At 45.0% G+C, this 15,490-nt stretch overlaps 1 protein-coding gene across 1 annotated transcript in view; it reads right to left on the bottom strand.

The window, feature by feature from the left end:
- Positions 1 to 334: 334 nt before the first annotated feature.
- Positions 335 to 15,490, bottom strand: part of TMEM91 (transmembrane protein 91) — a 42,173-nt gene continuing 27,017 nt past the window's right edge. Inside the window, exons 3-4 of the mRNA XM_040404916.1 lie at positions 2,674 to 2,817; positions 335 to 908 (exon numbers count right to left, since the gene is read on the bottom strand). Of these exons, the coding sequence (XP_040260850.1) occupies positions 750 to 908; positions 2,674 to 2,817 (303 nt within the window). The 3' untranslated portion in view covers positions 335 to 749. The remainder of the gene's footprint in view (positions 909 to 2,673; positions 2,818 to 15,490) is intronic.

The raw sequence follows: 15,490 nt of genomic DNA, 5'->3' as shown, positions 1-15,490 counted from the left end.
TCCACTTCCTGGTACCGCCTCCACACACATGAGATGGTTGCTCAGCCAATCAATGGTCATGGCAGTGACTCGCCTCAGCCAGTGATTGGCTAATCAGTTATCTCTAAGCATTTCCTGCATGTTGAACCAGGACCAGGAAGTGGACAGCAGTGGAGACCCAGTAAGGGTTGGAACGGCAAGAGCAGGGATTGGTGAAGGTGTGTAATGCTTAATTTTTTTTAACCCACTCTGAGATATATATATGTATAAATCTCTGATAATTGTGACATTATACTCAGCAACATATGAGAAAAAAAACGGGAATAAAGAATTTTTCTGATCCTTGTTTTCTGGAAGATATGAATTTAATAACGTTATTTCTGTTCACGTCCTCATTAGTGAAATAACAAAGAATTGGTCAGGCAGCCATGTCATTAATAATCATCCAACTTATAATCATTGCAAAAGAACAAAATATTATATAAGGTCCTGCTCCTCCGTAAGTTTCCAATTTCCAGCTCATCAGAAATGATCTGCACTTGATCCAATATAGGACAGAGTAAAAAGAAAGTGCAAGATATACTGTAAATAACACAAGGGTGGTATTGCTGGATCATGAATGATTAAGGTGTGTCCAATTGAGAAATCTGTGAAGTCCTAATGGGTATCCAGTCCCACTAGGATGGGATCTCTTGTCTGTTCCTATAGAAGCTTGGTACACCATAGTCCTATGTAGAGCAGTGATGTTCTTCAGGAAACGTCTTGGCCTCCTAGGTTGGTGCTCTGTTTGACAGGTATGCAATGAGGGCCACCACCGCACCTACGTAGGTGCAAATGCCAAGGAAGATGGACAGAACAGCCAGCATAAAAGTTTGTCTGGAAGCCACACTTGCTCCGTGGTAGTCACCTTGAGCTGAGGCCTTGTTGGTCTGCAGAGAAAGGCAAGTCTCCATTACCAAAGTGGAAAATAATCAAAATTGGCAAAAACTATTTGGTTTGCCAACATTCTTCTAGGTTCTTCTCCACAATTAGAAACCAGTCAGGTGTAATGCCTGTCAGGTGAATGGTTGGTCAACCAACAGTTATCTAATGTTTGTGGCCAGCTCAATATATGATAGGTCTCAAGAACAACACAAGAGAAGACCAGCCTAGCAAATGATGGCAATGAATGTACATGATACTGTATGTAGCGCTATACTGTAAAATGGTGCTAAAATGAATTTCTGATTTCAAGACCATTTCCACTCATTATATTTTTATACATGGATGTAAATAGCCTCCCAGAACCCCCCAGGCTATTGCACAGCAACATTCATAATGCATGTGGTGAACCACCTCTTGGTTCTGAATGTGCAGGATGAGTTGAGTTACTAGTTGAATTTTTTTTTTTTATGCAGCCTTTGGCCTTGAAAGAGAAGCTTTAGAATAGTTATGTCTGGCCACACTTTAGATATAAAGAGCAATTATTGGGATAAACATTGGTCACTGGAGGGAAGGGGGAGATTACATTCATCTGTCTATGGCCACCAAGGGTTTATGTAGGTTGGGATCATGTCCCATTTACGCAACCTATGGAGAGGACAATACTAGATATTATGCTAATATTCCGTACTCTTTGTGATGTGAACATATGACAGCATCTTCTTCCCAGTGTTGCAGTGTTAGAAAACATTGGGAATCCAAGGGTCATAAGGAATGGAACGCAGTAGCTCAAGTTGGGTCAATCAATATCCCTCACCAATGTGTGGAGATGTGGAGAAACCATCTTTCCACAGATATTGCAATGTTAGCAAACATTAGGGGCCCAAGCCAAGGGTCATAAAGGATGGGACACAGTAGCTCAAGTTTGGTCAATATTCCTTACTAATGTGTGGACGTGTAGAGGATTCATCTTTCCATAGATACTGAAATCTTAGCAAACATTGGGGATCCATCCCAAGTGTCATGAGGAATGGGGGACATTAAGCTCAAGAAGGGCCAGTATCCCTTGATGTGATGAACACGCGGCGGCTCCCACTTTCTTTATTAACAAATAAACATGGGAGATCCAGCCTAAGAGTCGCAGGGAGAGAGTGGCACTAGGTCAGGTTGGATCGATATACTTTACCAATGGTGGAGTGATTATTCGGAAGCGTCATCTCTCTATAGACACTGCAGGGGTTATGACAAGAAGGGATAACTAGCTCATATTGGGCCAATATCCTTTACCAATGGTGATGGGGATATGTGGGGCTCCTTTTCTTCATAAATAGCAATGTTAACAAACAATGAGTGATCAGTCCAAGAGTCATAAAGCAAGGGGATCACTATTTTAGGTTCAGACAATAGTACTTGACCAATGGTGGCAGGACCATGTGGGGACTTCCTCTCTCTATATATATATACTGGAATGTTAGCAACCACTAGGGATCTAGCCAAAGGGTCATGTCTACCTACCCTACTAAAAATAAGAAGTAGAGATGAGGGACTCTGTGTAGTGCTCTACTATCATGGATGATGGAGATGGGGGTGCAAGGGTGCTGGCCCTATATGGATATGGCCTACACAGACGCTGTTATCTGTACACTACCATATCAGTTCTGCACAAGCTTAGGAAAGCATTGAGCCATTATTTGTTCTACTCTGAACCTTTTTTTCCTGTCTTTGTCTTATTCAATGTTCTCTGGAGCAGAAAGCAATGTTGCCAGCTCTTACCTTTTGTGACAGGAAGAATGCAGCAATACCCAAGGGCCAAAAACAGCACAGCATGGAGAATACAGCCAGTCCCAGGTAATCTTGGGGCAAGAGCAGAGAAAAGTGACTCTCACTGTCTGTGTCACTCTCACTGGATGAATCGTTCTGTGGAGAGAGACAGAGGTGACACTCAGACACTTTATGAGGTATCTCAACATACGTGCACACAATAGTAATGGACGTTACGGGGCATATAGAACAATTTCTGGAAAAGTGTGGAAGATGCAAAAATTGACATTCAGTGTTCCATACGTTGCACATTTTTACCCCAAAATATATATAGTACTGTATTTTATAAATGACCCCCCCCCTTCCCCTATAATGTGGCAGACTGACTGGGTATGCGGGTAAAACCTGAGGAATTGTATAAGGTAAGCTGATCAATCTAGCTGCGAACAATACCTTATGCCAATGGTGGCGAACCTATGGCACATGTGCTAGAGGTGGCACTCAGAGCTCTCTCTGTGGGCACGTGCGCAGGGCCGGATTATAGGCAGGCAGGCCTGGACTGGCAATCGGGGGGCCAACCAGTCCGCTCTTTAAATGTGAGGCACGGTGACGCATCCTGGCTGGCGGCGCGCCCACCTTCTACTAGCTTTGTGTGGGCAGCCAGCAACATTGCCATGCGCAGGAAGGAGTGCTGACGTCAGCATGTCAGACACTCTGCTGTGCTTCCGGCTCCCGCCCTCCCCCCTGCAGCCTCAGTGTGCGGTGGATTCCTATACTGTCTGTGACCACCGAGTCGATGTAGGTGGGCCTCAGCCCTTAGGCCTGTATATGGACTTCATATTATGGAGGTCCTCCATTGGAGGATGTATGTAAGGAGATGATGAGCTATGTAATATACTGCCCTGTATATGGATGATGTGTATATATGGATGTAGTAAGGAGACCGTGACCTATGTATTACACAGCCCTGTATATGGAATCCAAGACGGGGGCATGGTGGCTTGAGCTATGACCATCTAATCTAGTTGTTTAATACATAGGTCATGGACACTGCCCAAATCTCTGTGCAGCCATTTTCTGTTTGTAGGCTGGTGAGGTTTGTTTGGCCGGCCCATGTTAATGTATGAGTTGTTTTTTCTAAACTAAAACCTCAATATTCAGGTAAAATTGCCGTGTTGGCACTTTGCGATAAATAAGTGGGTTTTTGGTTGTAATCTGGGCACTTAGGTGATTTATCAAAACTGGTGTAGAGGAAAACTGGCTTAGTTGCCCATAGCAACCAATCAGATTCCACCTTTCATTTTTCAGAACTCCACTGAATGGAAAGGTGGAATCTGATTGGTTGCTGCATTTTTCTTTACACCACTTTGATATATCTAACCCGGCCTCTAAAAGGTTTGCCATAACTGCCCTATGGCATAATGCCGCCATTCAATGCCTAAATAATACCACTGCATAATCCCCAGTGGTTTTAGGGTTAATTCTAATCTAGGCTGTTAATGGGAGTTTAATAGACACAATCTTGTTGGTCTAGGGTGCCACATTTTGTAGAAATATCCTTAGTGTTCAGGGGTAGTGAAGGGGTGAATAGAGGTATCTCTGGATGAAAAATGGGTTAATGGTCGCGCCTTTGCTGATCTTGAGTAGTGAATTGGTTAATTGAGATACCTCCACTGGTCTAGGTTGGTAAAAGGTTTAATGTTAATATCCCTGGTAGTCTAGGGTTGTGAAGGGGTTAATGATGTTATCTCTGGTGGTCCATTTTAGTGAAGAAAGTATCGTTAGATCTCTGGTGGTCTACAGCAATGAAGGAGTTAATAATTGAATCATTGGTGGTCTGCAGCAATGAAGAGGTTACTAGTTAATCCCTAATGGTCTACAGCCATGAAAGGACTAAAAAAGTATTGGGTTGGCTTATGGTCCCTCCCTTGGTGGTCTAGGGTAGTGAATAGGTTAATGGAGACATCTCTGGTTGTCCAGGCTAGCAAAGGGTTTGATGTTATTATCCCTTCTTTTTTTTAGGGTGGTGAAGGAGTTAGTGGTGATATCTCTGGTGGTCCATTTTAGTGAAGAAAGTATTGTTAAATCACTGGTTGGCTACAGCAATAAAGAGGCTCAGTGGTTAAATCCCTGGTGGTCTAGGGCAATAAAGGGCAAAATCCTAGATTAGATGGTGATAGCTCAAGCCACCATGCCCCCGTCTTGGAATATGAGGACCCAGCAGATGTCACCTTCTCGCCCTTTTTCTGGGAGGAGGGAATGGACATGTTTTCCATGGTCCTCCTTGCATGTTGTCTTGCAGATATACCCCACATCATGCACTCACTCAGTAGTGGACACAAGCCCTACTTCTATGGTATGCTTGTCCTTGGCTGGCACTAGATGTCTCACACTCTACCCTCCTGTGCTGGCATCTAGACACCACAATACACACCCGCAAGCCGCAGTCTTCTCGCTGTAATTGAATGATTGATTTGTTTCATTACTAAGTAAGTGTTAAAATGAAAATACCATGTAAAGCGTTTCATTACGGCTTCTGATGGCCAATAAGCCTTTAAATGAGCGGCTAGCCTGAAGGGATTTGATCATTTACTTATTGACGACGCCCGAGAACCACTGGATCATGACTCCGGCCGCCCCATAACGTACCATGGCACGCTATGTTGGGGGGCATCTGTGACTGGCGCCTACTGTGTTGGGGTGGTTGTTCCACAAGGTTATGAAGACATACGTGGATGCCGCACACTGTTATGGGGGCATGTGTTGCCATAATGGGGGCATCTGGGCATTCTCTAAGGCAAGGTTCCTCAACTCCAGTCCTCAGGGCCCGCCTGCCGGTCATGTTTTCAGGATTTCCTTAGTATTGAGCAGGTGATATAATTAGTGTCAGTGCATCTGGACTTACCACAGGTATTCATTCTGTGGGATATTCTCAAATCATGACCGGTAGGTGGGTCCTGAGGACTGGCGTTGAGGACCACTTCTCTAAGGAACATTGGTTACAAGAAATCCACTGCTTTGGCGTCACTCGGACGATAGATAAATAAATCTTCTTTATTGGAATTAGGCATAAGATAACAACGGGTTTCAGGGATACCAAGGTCCCCTTTATCAGGTTAGGCCTGCTGGAGGCTCAAGTCTTCAGGATTTGATAAATCACTTGGCTCAGGCTCAACAAAAAGTAGCCTGTGTACCTGAACAGTCTGACCGCTAATCTAAAAAGTGACTGATAATAATAATACTGTGCTGAAATCAGACATACACGGAATTCGGAAATATTAGTGAAATATTAGTTAGCGTGAACATACGCTTACATAAAGGCTAGATTTTGCCATCGTTGTTGAGTTGGTCCTGTGCTCTTTGAAATAGGCTCTATGTGTACCTTAGGGTGTTTGATTTTGCAATGGAAAAAAAATTAAATGTTACATTTTTGCAGACTTTGCTTACGCCCCTGGTCTCAGTGATGTAAAAGATTTATATACCAAATTTCAAGAAGATTGGATAATATTTAAAGGTTGTAAAAATAGGCAAAAAATAAGATTTTTTCAATGTTAATTACTTTTATTGGGAAAACTAGAAATCACAAACTTAAAATAATATTAAAACTAGACACTAAGATTAATGGGTAGTATGATAGGCAAAACATGTGTTATATTAATCAACTTTGAACAATGCGATCCCTTCTTTTGTTAGCTTGGTGACGACTTTTCTGTGATGCTCGACTACCCTTAACAAGAATTGTTTTTGCTCACGCACAATCCTATATATCTGGAGTACTCCTAATAGGACCAAATGGCTAGAGTGAGTCTGCAAGAGATATTCAAATGAACCATTTATGTGAATGCAGAACCTCTCTTGATGAGAATACAGCAAGGACATTTTGTAATCTTTGTTTGAACTTTTGTTTCAATCACCTGGCAATTTGCCATCCATGTCCTGGACATACAAGCGGTTCATTTGAATATCTCTTGCAGCCTCACTCTAGCCATTTGGTCCTATTAGGAGTACTCCAGATATATAGGATTGTGCGTGAGCTCCGCACTTATATACCTATATTTACACATGTATGCATGTATGTATGTTGTATGATGGTATAAGTCATTTAATTTAGTGTATTAATAAAAAATTTAATGCAAAAATACTGTGAGCCAGCCTATATTTCTATTGATTTGATCTCTTTTTTCAGCTGGTAACTGAAAGGCTGAGCTCCAGTAGTTTGCTGGTGGAGCCTTTTCTTATTTGATAAGAATTGTTTTTGGCCCTTAAACAGGTAGGAACTAGTGTTAGGGACCACTCATAGAGGCGACCTTGACGTGGTGAGTGGCTTATTACGCTTTGGCCAAAATGTACACCAATGCCTCATCCAGCATAGAGGCAGGGCAGAATGCTGGTTGCAGAGTGCTATTGCATTTGTATTTTGCGTTTGTATATGTATTTCGCCGTAGCGATGTGCACCTGCATACAGGGTTGTGCTGACTGAATCACCCACAAGAATTGTTTTTGTTTTTCGTCCCTGACCGATTCGTTAAACTTTTCTATCAGAGCAATTCCTCTTTCTGCGGTATCATTGACCACCTTAAGAGCGTTCACATGGCTTCTTAGAGAATCACTGCAGTATTCTGTCACGTCGTGGATCCCAAACAACTCAAAGAACATCTTTGTTTTATTAGTAACGTAATGGCTCAGGTCTTTTCCTTCAAAAACTAGGTTTTTACCCTCTAATCGTTTCATTTCCTTTTTCTTTGCAGGTTTGGTTTAAAAAAAAATTTCTCCATATTTTCCTTAACAGCCTGAGTAATACGTTCGTCCAAAAAAGCCAATCCTACGTTTGTTTCTGACAGATACCAAAAGTGTCTCTTAGCAACTGTGAGAGCACTTTTTGGATGTCTGCATCTGGGTAAGTGGTCAGAAGCTGTAGCATATCCAAATCATTCTTTGGAGCCCATCGACTTACAATTGCCTCGTGCAAAAAGCAAACATATATGAGGCTGACAAAATGTGCAACCCGTTTCATTCCTTTCAATTCTCATTGAGGAATATTCAACTGTTTAGTGAAGAGGACAATTCTAAGTGCATATACTGCCTTTGCCTTCCACCTTGCTTGATGCTGAGCCCCTGGGATCCTGAAACTGAAGTTATTTTTAGACCAACCTCCTAGGTACAGGAGTGAGAGTAGTAATAAAAGTGATCAATGTGTGCAACCCTAAATATTATCCAATCTTCTTGAAATTTGGCATATATATCTTTTACATGACTGAGACTCGGGGCGTAAGCAAAGTCATATGGAAATCACATCTTTGGAAAAATGAAACACCCTAGTGTACCTGCACTAAGAACTATAATACTGCCCCCTATGGACAAACTATGAACAGTTTGGAGAACATTGTCATTTACGAGCTGATGCAGAGGATGGGAGTGGTAGTGGCCTTAAAGCGTTGTGTCGAGGTGGGAAATGGTGCAGTGGGAAGGTGGTTTGAAGAATCAGGTCAGAAGTAAACGTATAAAAGTCTCTCTTTGCTTAGTGCAAAATATAACTTGTGGCACATCCAGCAGTATGGAGTACAAAGGGCAAATTCTGGCACCGGAGGAGAAGGTATGGTGGCTGGTTGTGTGGCAGCTAAATAGGTGGATATAGGTGTCCATTGTGTGAAACAGACTCAAAGTTAGTATGGCATAGTGGTTGTTCTAGCTGATGGGTGTCTTACTTGTTTTCCCTCACTGACAGCAGGGTCTGTGAAGCCCTGGTTTTGCTGATCACTCTGCTGACTTTATCTGCTGTAGTTTTTAAAACTGTATTCTTGATTCTGATGATCTCTCTGGATTGATGGTCTCACAGCTCTAGAAGTAGGAGCTCCGGCATGTGCTTCCTATCTCCTTCAATAGCTCTCAGGAACTCTCCCGCCTGGCAGGAAGTAAGACCAGCCCACTCCTAACAGGAGGTGAGGAACAGGGTGGTTAACCCTGTTCTTGACAACCATACCTCTTCTGCTGGAATACACGACCTAAACATAACATAATGCCATACACTATAAAACATTTGACGATACCCCAGGTCTGGGGTACTACAGAAGGAAGATCATGTTACCACCATGGGCAGACCGGCCATAGACCCTACAGGGAAATGTCCTGGTGGGCCGATGCTCAGGGGGCCACCCTCATAGTGACCAGCCAGGTGCATAAAGATCTCATGCTCTGAGCATTAACCCTGCAATCTGGGCTGTGCTCCCATGACCACCTGATTAGCTGCGAGCTCTTCTGTTGATGTCTCAACCGGATCTGCTCCTGTGCCTTCCTGTTCAGATGCGTAATGTACATTAGGTGGTCATGTAAGATTGCGGAACCGGCGGTGTAACAGCATGGTAAGCAGTAGAGAAATGAGAAATGATGTTCCTTCCACAGGGTGTCTGAAAGCTAGAATTTAATCAAAGCCCTGGAGAACCCCAAGTGTCAAGAGCTTCAAAAAGCATAAATGTAGATTGTTTATCTGGTATATAGTGGACCATTTTTTAAGAAAGCAGGAGCAGCCAAGGGGAGAGGGAGACAAGTAGCTGCCAGGCGCTTCTTATCTCTTGGCAGACCTAGAACCAATATGCCTATATTTACCAGCTTCCCTTAAATATCCAGGAGCTTCTCAGGAAAAGGGCAAAGGATGAGCTAACATATCTCCCAGAAAGCTCCATGAACTCTCATTTTATGTGGCACCGAAATGCTGTTTATCAGACGTAGCAGTGGCACCCATATTTGCTCTAAACGGGCGTGACAGAAAGTTGGCAAGTATGAATATACCTGATCCTAGATTTGCACCCATTTGCTGCCAGAGACAGTCAGATTGTATTCTGATGACAGGTACTTTCACACTTGCGTTCGGGGTTCCGCTTGTGAGCTCCATTGAAGGCTCTCACAAGCGGCCCCGAACGGATCCGTACAGCCCCAATGCATTCTGAGTGGATGCGGATCCGCTCAGAATGCATCAGTTTGGCACCGTTTGGCCTCCGTTCCGCTCAGCAGGCGGACACCCGAACGCAGTTTGCAGCGTTCGGGTGTCCACCTGGCCGTGCGAAGCCAAACGAATCCGTCCAGACTTACAATGCAAGTCAATGGGGACGGATCCGTCCCCCATTGACTTTCAATGTAAAGTCAGGAGTCCCCTATTAATATACCATCAGATCAGAGTTTTCTCCAATCCGATGGTATATTTTAACTTGAAGCGTCCCCATCACCATGGGAATGCCTCTATGTTAGAATATACCATCGGATTTGAGTTAGATTGTGAAACTCAGATCCGACAGTATATTCTAACACAGAGGCGTTCCCATGGTGATGGGGACGCTTCAAGTTAGAATATAATGAGAACTGTGTACATGACTGCCCCCTGCTGCCTGGCAGGTGCTGCCAGGCAGCAGGGGGCAGACCCCCCCCCTGTATTTAACTCATTGGTGGCCAGTGCGGCCCCCCTCCCTCTCCAGTATTAAATGTGACCAGTGCGGCCCCCCTCCCTCTATATTCATTGGTGGCCAGTGCGGCCCCCCCTTTCTCCCTCCCCAGTATTAAATGTGACCAGTGCGGCCCCCCCTTTCTCCCTCCCCAGTATTAAATGTGACCAGTGCGGCCCCCCTCCCTCTATATTCATTGGTGGCCAGTGCGGATTCCCAGTATTAAATGTGACCAGTGCGGCCTCCCCTCTTCCCTCCCCCTAATTAAAATCACCCCCCCCCCCCATCATTGGTGGCAGCGGAGAGTTCCGATCGGAGTCCCAGTTTAATTGCTGGGGCTCCGATCGGTTACCATGGCAGCCAAGACGCTATTGCAGTCTTGGCTGCCATGGTTACTTAGCAATAAATAGAAGCATTATAGTTACCTGCGAGCTGCGATGTCTGTGACCGGCCGGGAGCTCCTCCTACTGGTAAGTGACAGGTCTGTGCTATAGGCAATGCGCCGCAGCGTTTTTTAAAGAGGGCTTCCCATCTTATGAATTTACTGCATAATCACAGGATATGGCTTAGGCTACATGCACACGACCGTGCCGTTTTTTGCGGTCCGCAAACTGCGAATCCACAAAACACAGAAGCCGCCCGTGTGCCTTCCGCAATTTGCAGAATGGAACGGGCGTACCATTGCAGACATGCCTATTCTTGTCCGCAAAACGGACAATGATAGGACATGCTATTTTTTTTTGCAGGGCCTCGGAACGGAGCAACGGATGCGGACAGAACACGGAGTGTTGTCCGCATCTTTTGCAGCCCCATTGAAGTGAATGGGTCTGCACCCGAGCAGCAAAAACTGCGGCTTGGATGCGGACCCGAAAAACGGTCGTGTGCATGAGGCCTTAAAGGGGTTGTCCCTCGAACCAGCACCTGGCTCTGAATACTTTTGTAATTGCAAATCTATCTGTATGGCGCCACCTGCTGTTTGCTCTTTTTCTAAAGTCTCTGTCCTTCTCACTGAGAGAGAGGCACATACTCAGTTCCATCCTTCAACTGCCACCAGCTGCAGCAGAAAGAACATGCCCCCTGAGAAAGGAATGGGGAGATTTTTGGATCCATGTGAGGTACAGGGCTGGTTCTAAGTTTGTTAGAAAGAGACTGGTCTGTATCATATGATTTTATATTTTTACATTAATCATGGGATAACCCTTTTAAGGGGGTTGTCCGGGAATAAATACCTTTTGACAGGTGCCGGCAACCTGCCTCCGCTATGGGAAGAATTATACTTACCTGCTCACCTTACGGTCTGCAACTTGTTTACTTCCTTCCCGGCATGGGCATGATATCCTTCTCCACTGCAGCCAATGACTTCAGCATTGACGTTTCCACAAGAGACACCTCCACCGATTCGTGTCTTCACTGCCCTAGCTCGAAATGCCGGGAAAGGCATGGCAATCACTGGCCTGTCTAATTTCCAGAACATTGAACCGGGACAGGAAATGGGGAGCAGTGTTGGAACAGCAATGACGGGGATCGGTGGAGGTGACTTATGCTGCTTTTTAAGCTTGCGGGTTTGAAGACAAGACAAAACATTCATTCAAAGCTGAACACAGTTTCTGGTCTTCCCCACTAAATGACACTAAATATCTATAGAGTGCAATGATACTGTCCCTTAAAGGGTTTGTTCACCCAAAGAGCCTTTAGGGGCAAACACCACTACGTGGTCAGATCTGCGGTTGGAATGATATTTACCTGTTCCCCGCCACTGGGTCCCGGCTATTTTGCTCCCCTGCTGCCTCCGCTCTCTGCGTGTCAACATCTGGTTTAAAACAGGTGCCATGGCTGCTGCAGTCAATGACTGGCTGCAGCTGTGACATGTCCCCATGTATCATGTGATCCAGTGACGACGCATGGGGGACACGTCACCTCTGCATTCCGTTATTGGCAGCAGCAGCCATGGAAATTAGCTGTCTTTCCAAAATAAAGGAAAACTGTGCTTCCTGTTGGAAGGCAGCTATCCTGTCAGTCAATGTCCGAACTTTTAGAACAGGCCTTCAACATAACTTAGGTTGTAAGCTGTACTGGACACTCTGCTACCAACAGCTATGGCCGTTGGTGCTGTTGGGCTGCACACGACCCCATCCTGGTTAAAGGGCCAGATCCAGATCGCCCAAACTGCTTTACAGCACAGTATAGTTCAACCTTGGATTTCAACCCTCTGGCAGCGAGGGGTTACTCAAGCTCCCATTTACAATTAGGGCTCATTTAGACAACCGTATGAATGGGTCCACATCCATTCCGCAATTTTGCGGAACGGGTGCAGACCCATTCATTTCAATGGGGCCACAAAAGATGCGGACAGCACACTGTGTGCTGTTCGCATCTGTAGTTCCCTTCCGCGGCCCCGCAAAAAAGATAGAGCATGTCCTATTCTTGTCCGCAATTGCGGACAAGAATAGTGATTTCTTTCATAGTGGCGGCCTCGTGTGGTCCTCAAATTGTGGAATGCGGACCACAAAACAATACGGTCGTCTGAATGAGCCCTTAGAAGAGTAGAACAATGTTGGTGCTTCTTCTGCACTGGCTGGGTTTGGGGTGGCCCCAATGCTACCCTGGGTCCTCCTGACACCGTCGAGGTGTCACCACATGTTGCTGCTCTGCGAAAGGGATGGTAAGGTGTGGGACACCCTAATGAAAAATAAGTCAAGAGAGTCAGGGTCTGCAGTAAATCAGGGTACTTCTTTACTGGAGGAATTCAGGTGCAAAACAATACAGACGAGGCATAGGGCTGGCTTCTCCAGTCTCCTCCCTGGCAGAAGAAGGGTTTGATGCAGAGGAAAGGCCTGAACTTGCTCTCTCTCAGAAGGCTGTAACCTGGCCAAAGGCTGGTGATTCAGGATTTGTGGCAGAGTATTCTCATCTCAGCGTCTTCTTCTGGTCACAATAGTCTTGCAGAGTCTCCTCTTCTAAGCACTGTTCCCTAACTGCAGAACACTAGGGGATCTGACTGCGATCCTTCTATACAGTTTGTGGCTAAACAAATACCTTGTAGTGGGAGGGGTGGAGTGGAGAAACTCAACACAAACAAATACAATGTTACAACTCCCGTCTCTCATAGACTTGCATTAGAGCTTCAGTGATACTCAATGGCAATGACACAGAAGTTTTTCCAGACAAAAACAGGTTTTCATACATAATAATGTAAACACTAAAAAGGTGAGTCTGTCTGGTTTTGGTGGCTTATAGTAGCTTCTCATTATTAGTTAGAAAGTCCCAAAAGTCTCTCAGTGTTTATTAACCCTGTGCCATGCAAACACAGTGCAAATGAACAGGACATATATCACACCATACAAATAAAATGCAGCTACAGTATTAGTCAATGCAAGTTAACCCTTTAACGTTAAATAAAGTAAGGAGTGGATGACTTTGTATAGGGAAAAATGTCCACAAATGTCCAGACTTCAAAGTACCCTGGTGACTACACATCCTGTCTGACTTGCAGTACCCCAGACCTGAGAGTATGCGCAATGTTTGTTATATTTTTGCTATGTTCCTGTTTACCTTGTACACCAGCAGATAGAGTATGGCTGGCAATGGTTGGCATTAGGAATGGGACAAAACATCCCATTCCTCCCCTCTTGTTAAGAGTCTGTGGGTCCTACTTCTTACCAGGAGGAGTAGTCTTAGCTAGGACAGTAAGGAGGAATAAAGCAGATGCCAGAGCTCCCACTCTGAGGTTCTTACGGACCAGTTCTTGTCCCAGTTCTTTTGTGAGACCACTATTCCAGAGAGTCTGCGAGAATACCAAAACTCCAAATATCGTAGCATTTACAGTGAGTGGAGTGACCCGCTACTACAGCTATACAGACCCTGCTGTGTGCGAGGGACTACAGCTCAGACACCCATCACCTACATCACTTCCAGACCAGACCAATTCAAAAGACTGTATTTTCACAGTGGACACCTATATCCACAAGTGCTAGCTGTTAGCCAGAAGTCCAGGAGAGAGATATCAGCAAGATAGCATACCAGAGGTGCCATTATCTGCCATTTTACCAGCCACTATACATTATCTGAGGAGACAAAATTTCACTATATAGAACTACTGCTGGTTGGACTACAACTCCTATTTTGCATTAAGTAAAGAGAGACTTTTATTATTTTACGTCTGGTCTGATTCCTCAAACCACCATTTCACTGCACCGATCCTCAGGGAGCAACGGCGTGAGGGAGTGCACCGTGACACATCATCTTATCAGAGCTACTACCACTCCTATCGTCTGGACCAGATCCCCAGAGGCTCTCTTTGTAGCTGGAGTTATCTGAATGTACATATTTTCATATAATTACATTTCTGTAACTAAAAGACGTCAATCATATGGAAGGGGTTTAAACACTGCGTTACACTGCAGCCTCAGTAGACTATCAAGACCATAAACCATGCCGACCTCCATGTATTTTATGTGAAAATATCAGCAAAGATGGTTGAGATGAAGGAAACTCATCCGGCCACGACCCCCTCCCTTGTGGCTCCTCTGTCCCTGGCTCGCTGCATATCAGCTTGTAAATGACCTGACAATTGTAGGGCAGCCAAGCGTGCAGGTACTGTCTGTCAGACACAATGCGAATAACGCCGCCATGCTGAGCACAACACCATCACGCCAACTGATATACAGCAGCAGCAACAGAGGTGGGACTCGATGCATCAGGGCTCCAATACAAAATCTGAAACGGGGTCTCCAACTATCATATGTTAGTTATTATACTGGTGTCTTCCTATATGACAGAGGGATCTTTGGACCCACGCAAGCACCAGGGCACCCCTGCACCCCATATAACTACACCCCTGACAAAGATGCTGGTAATAATGATAAAGGAAGATAATACAGGTACGGGCACAGGGCTGTCTGATGATGCAGCATCCTGGTACCATATACAGGTAGAGCTCATGGAGGACTGCTTTCCTGTAGCCTCCCAGACATTCCAGGAGAGTTGGCACATATGATTTATCTTTCTATCTAGCAATCTATCTAATTACCGCATTTTTCACCCTATAGTGTGTGGAAAATGTCAGTGAGTCTTATGGGGCGAATAATAATGAGCCCTTGCACTTGCATTATGGAAGTGCTCATTAGTACAGGAAGACCAGGAAGCGGTGAATGCAGCGTCCTTGTCTTCTTCTATCAGCTCCGTGCTGTGACCTCACCCTGTGCGATGTCGGGTCACAGCACAGCGCACGGTAGGAAGAGCTGGAAGAGTGCTGGATCCCTGGAGGCTGTTGTCGTCTGGAGCAGGACAGGTAAGTTGATATTTTTTTTGTCTGATCTGAGGTCTGAATAGGGGTCTTAACATTGGGGGTCTGATATGAGTGTCTGAATAGGGGTCTTATTAACATTGGCGTCTGA

Source organism: Bufo bufo, chromosome 8 (genome assembly GCF_905171765.1).
Source record: "Bufo bufo chromosome 8, aBufBuf1.1, whole genome shotgun sequence".
NCBI lineage: Eukaryota > Metazoa > Chordata > Amphibia > Anura > Bufonidae > Bufo > Bufo bufo.
The sequence above is the reverse complement of the archived record's forward strand: the minus strand, read 5'-3'. Positions and strand labels throughout refer to the sequence as shown.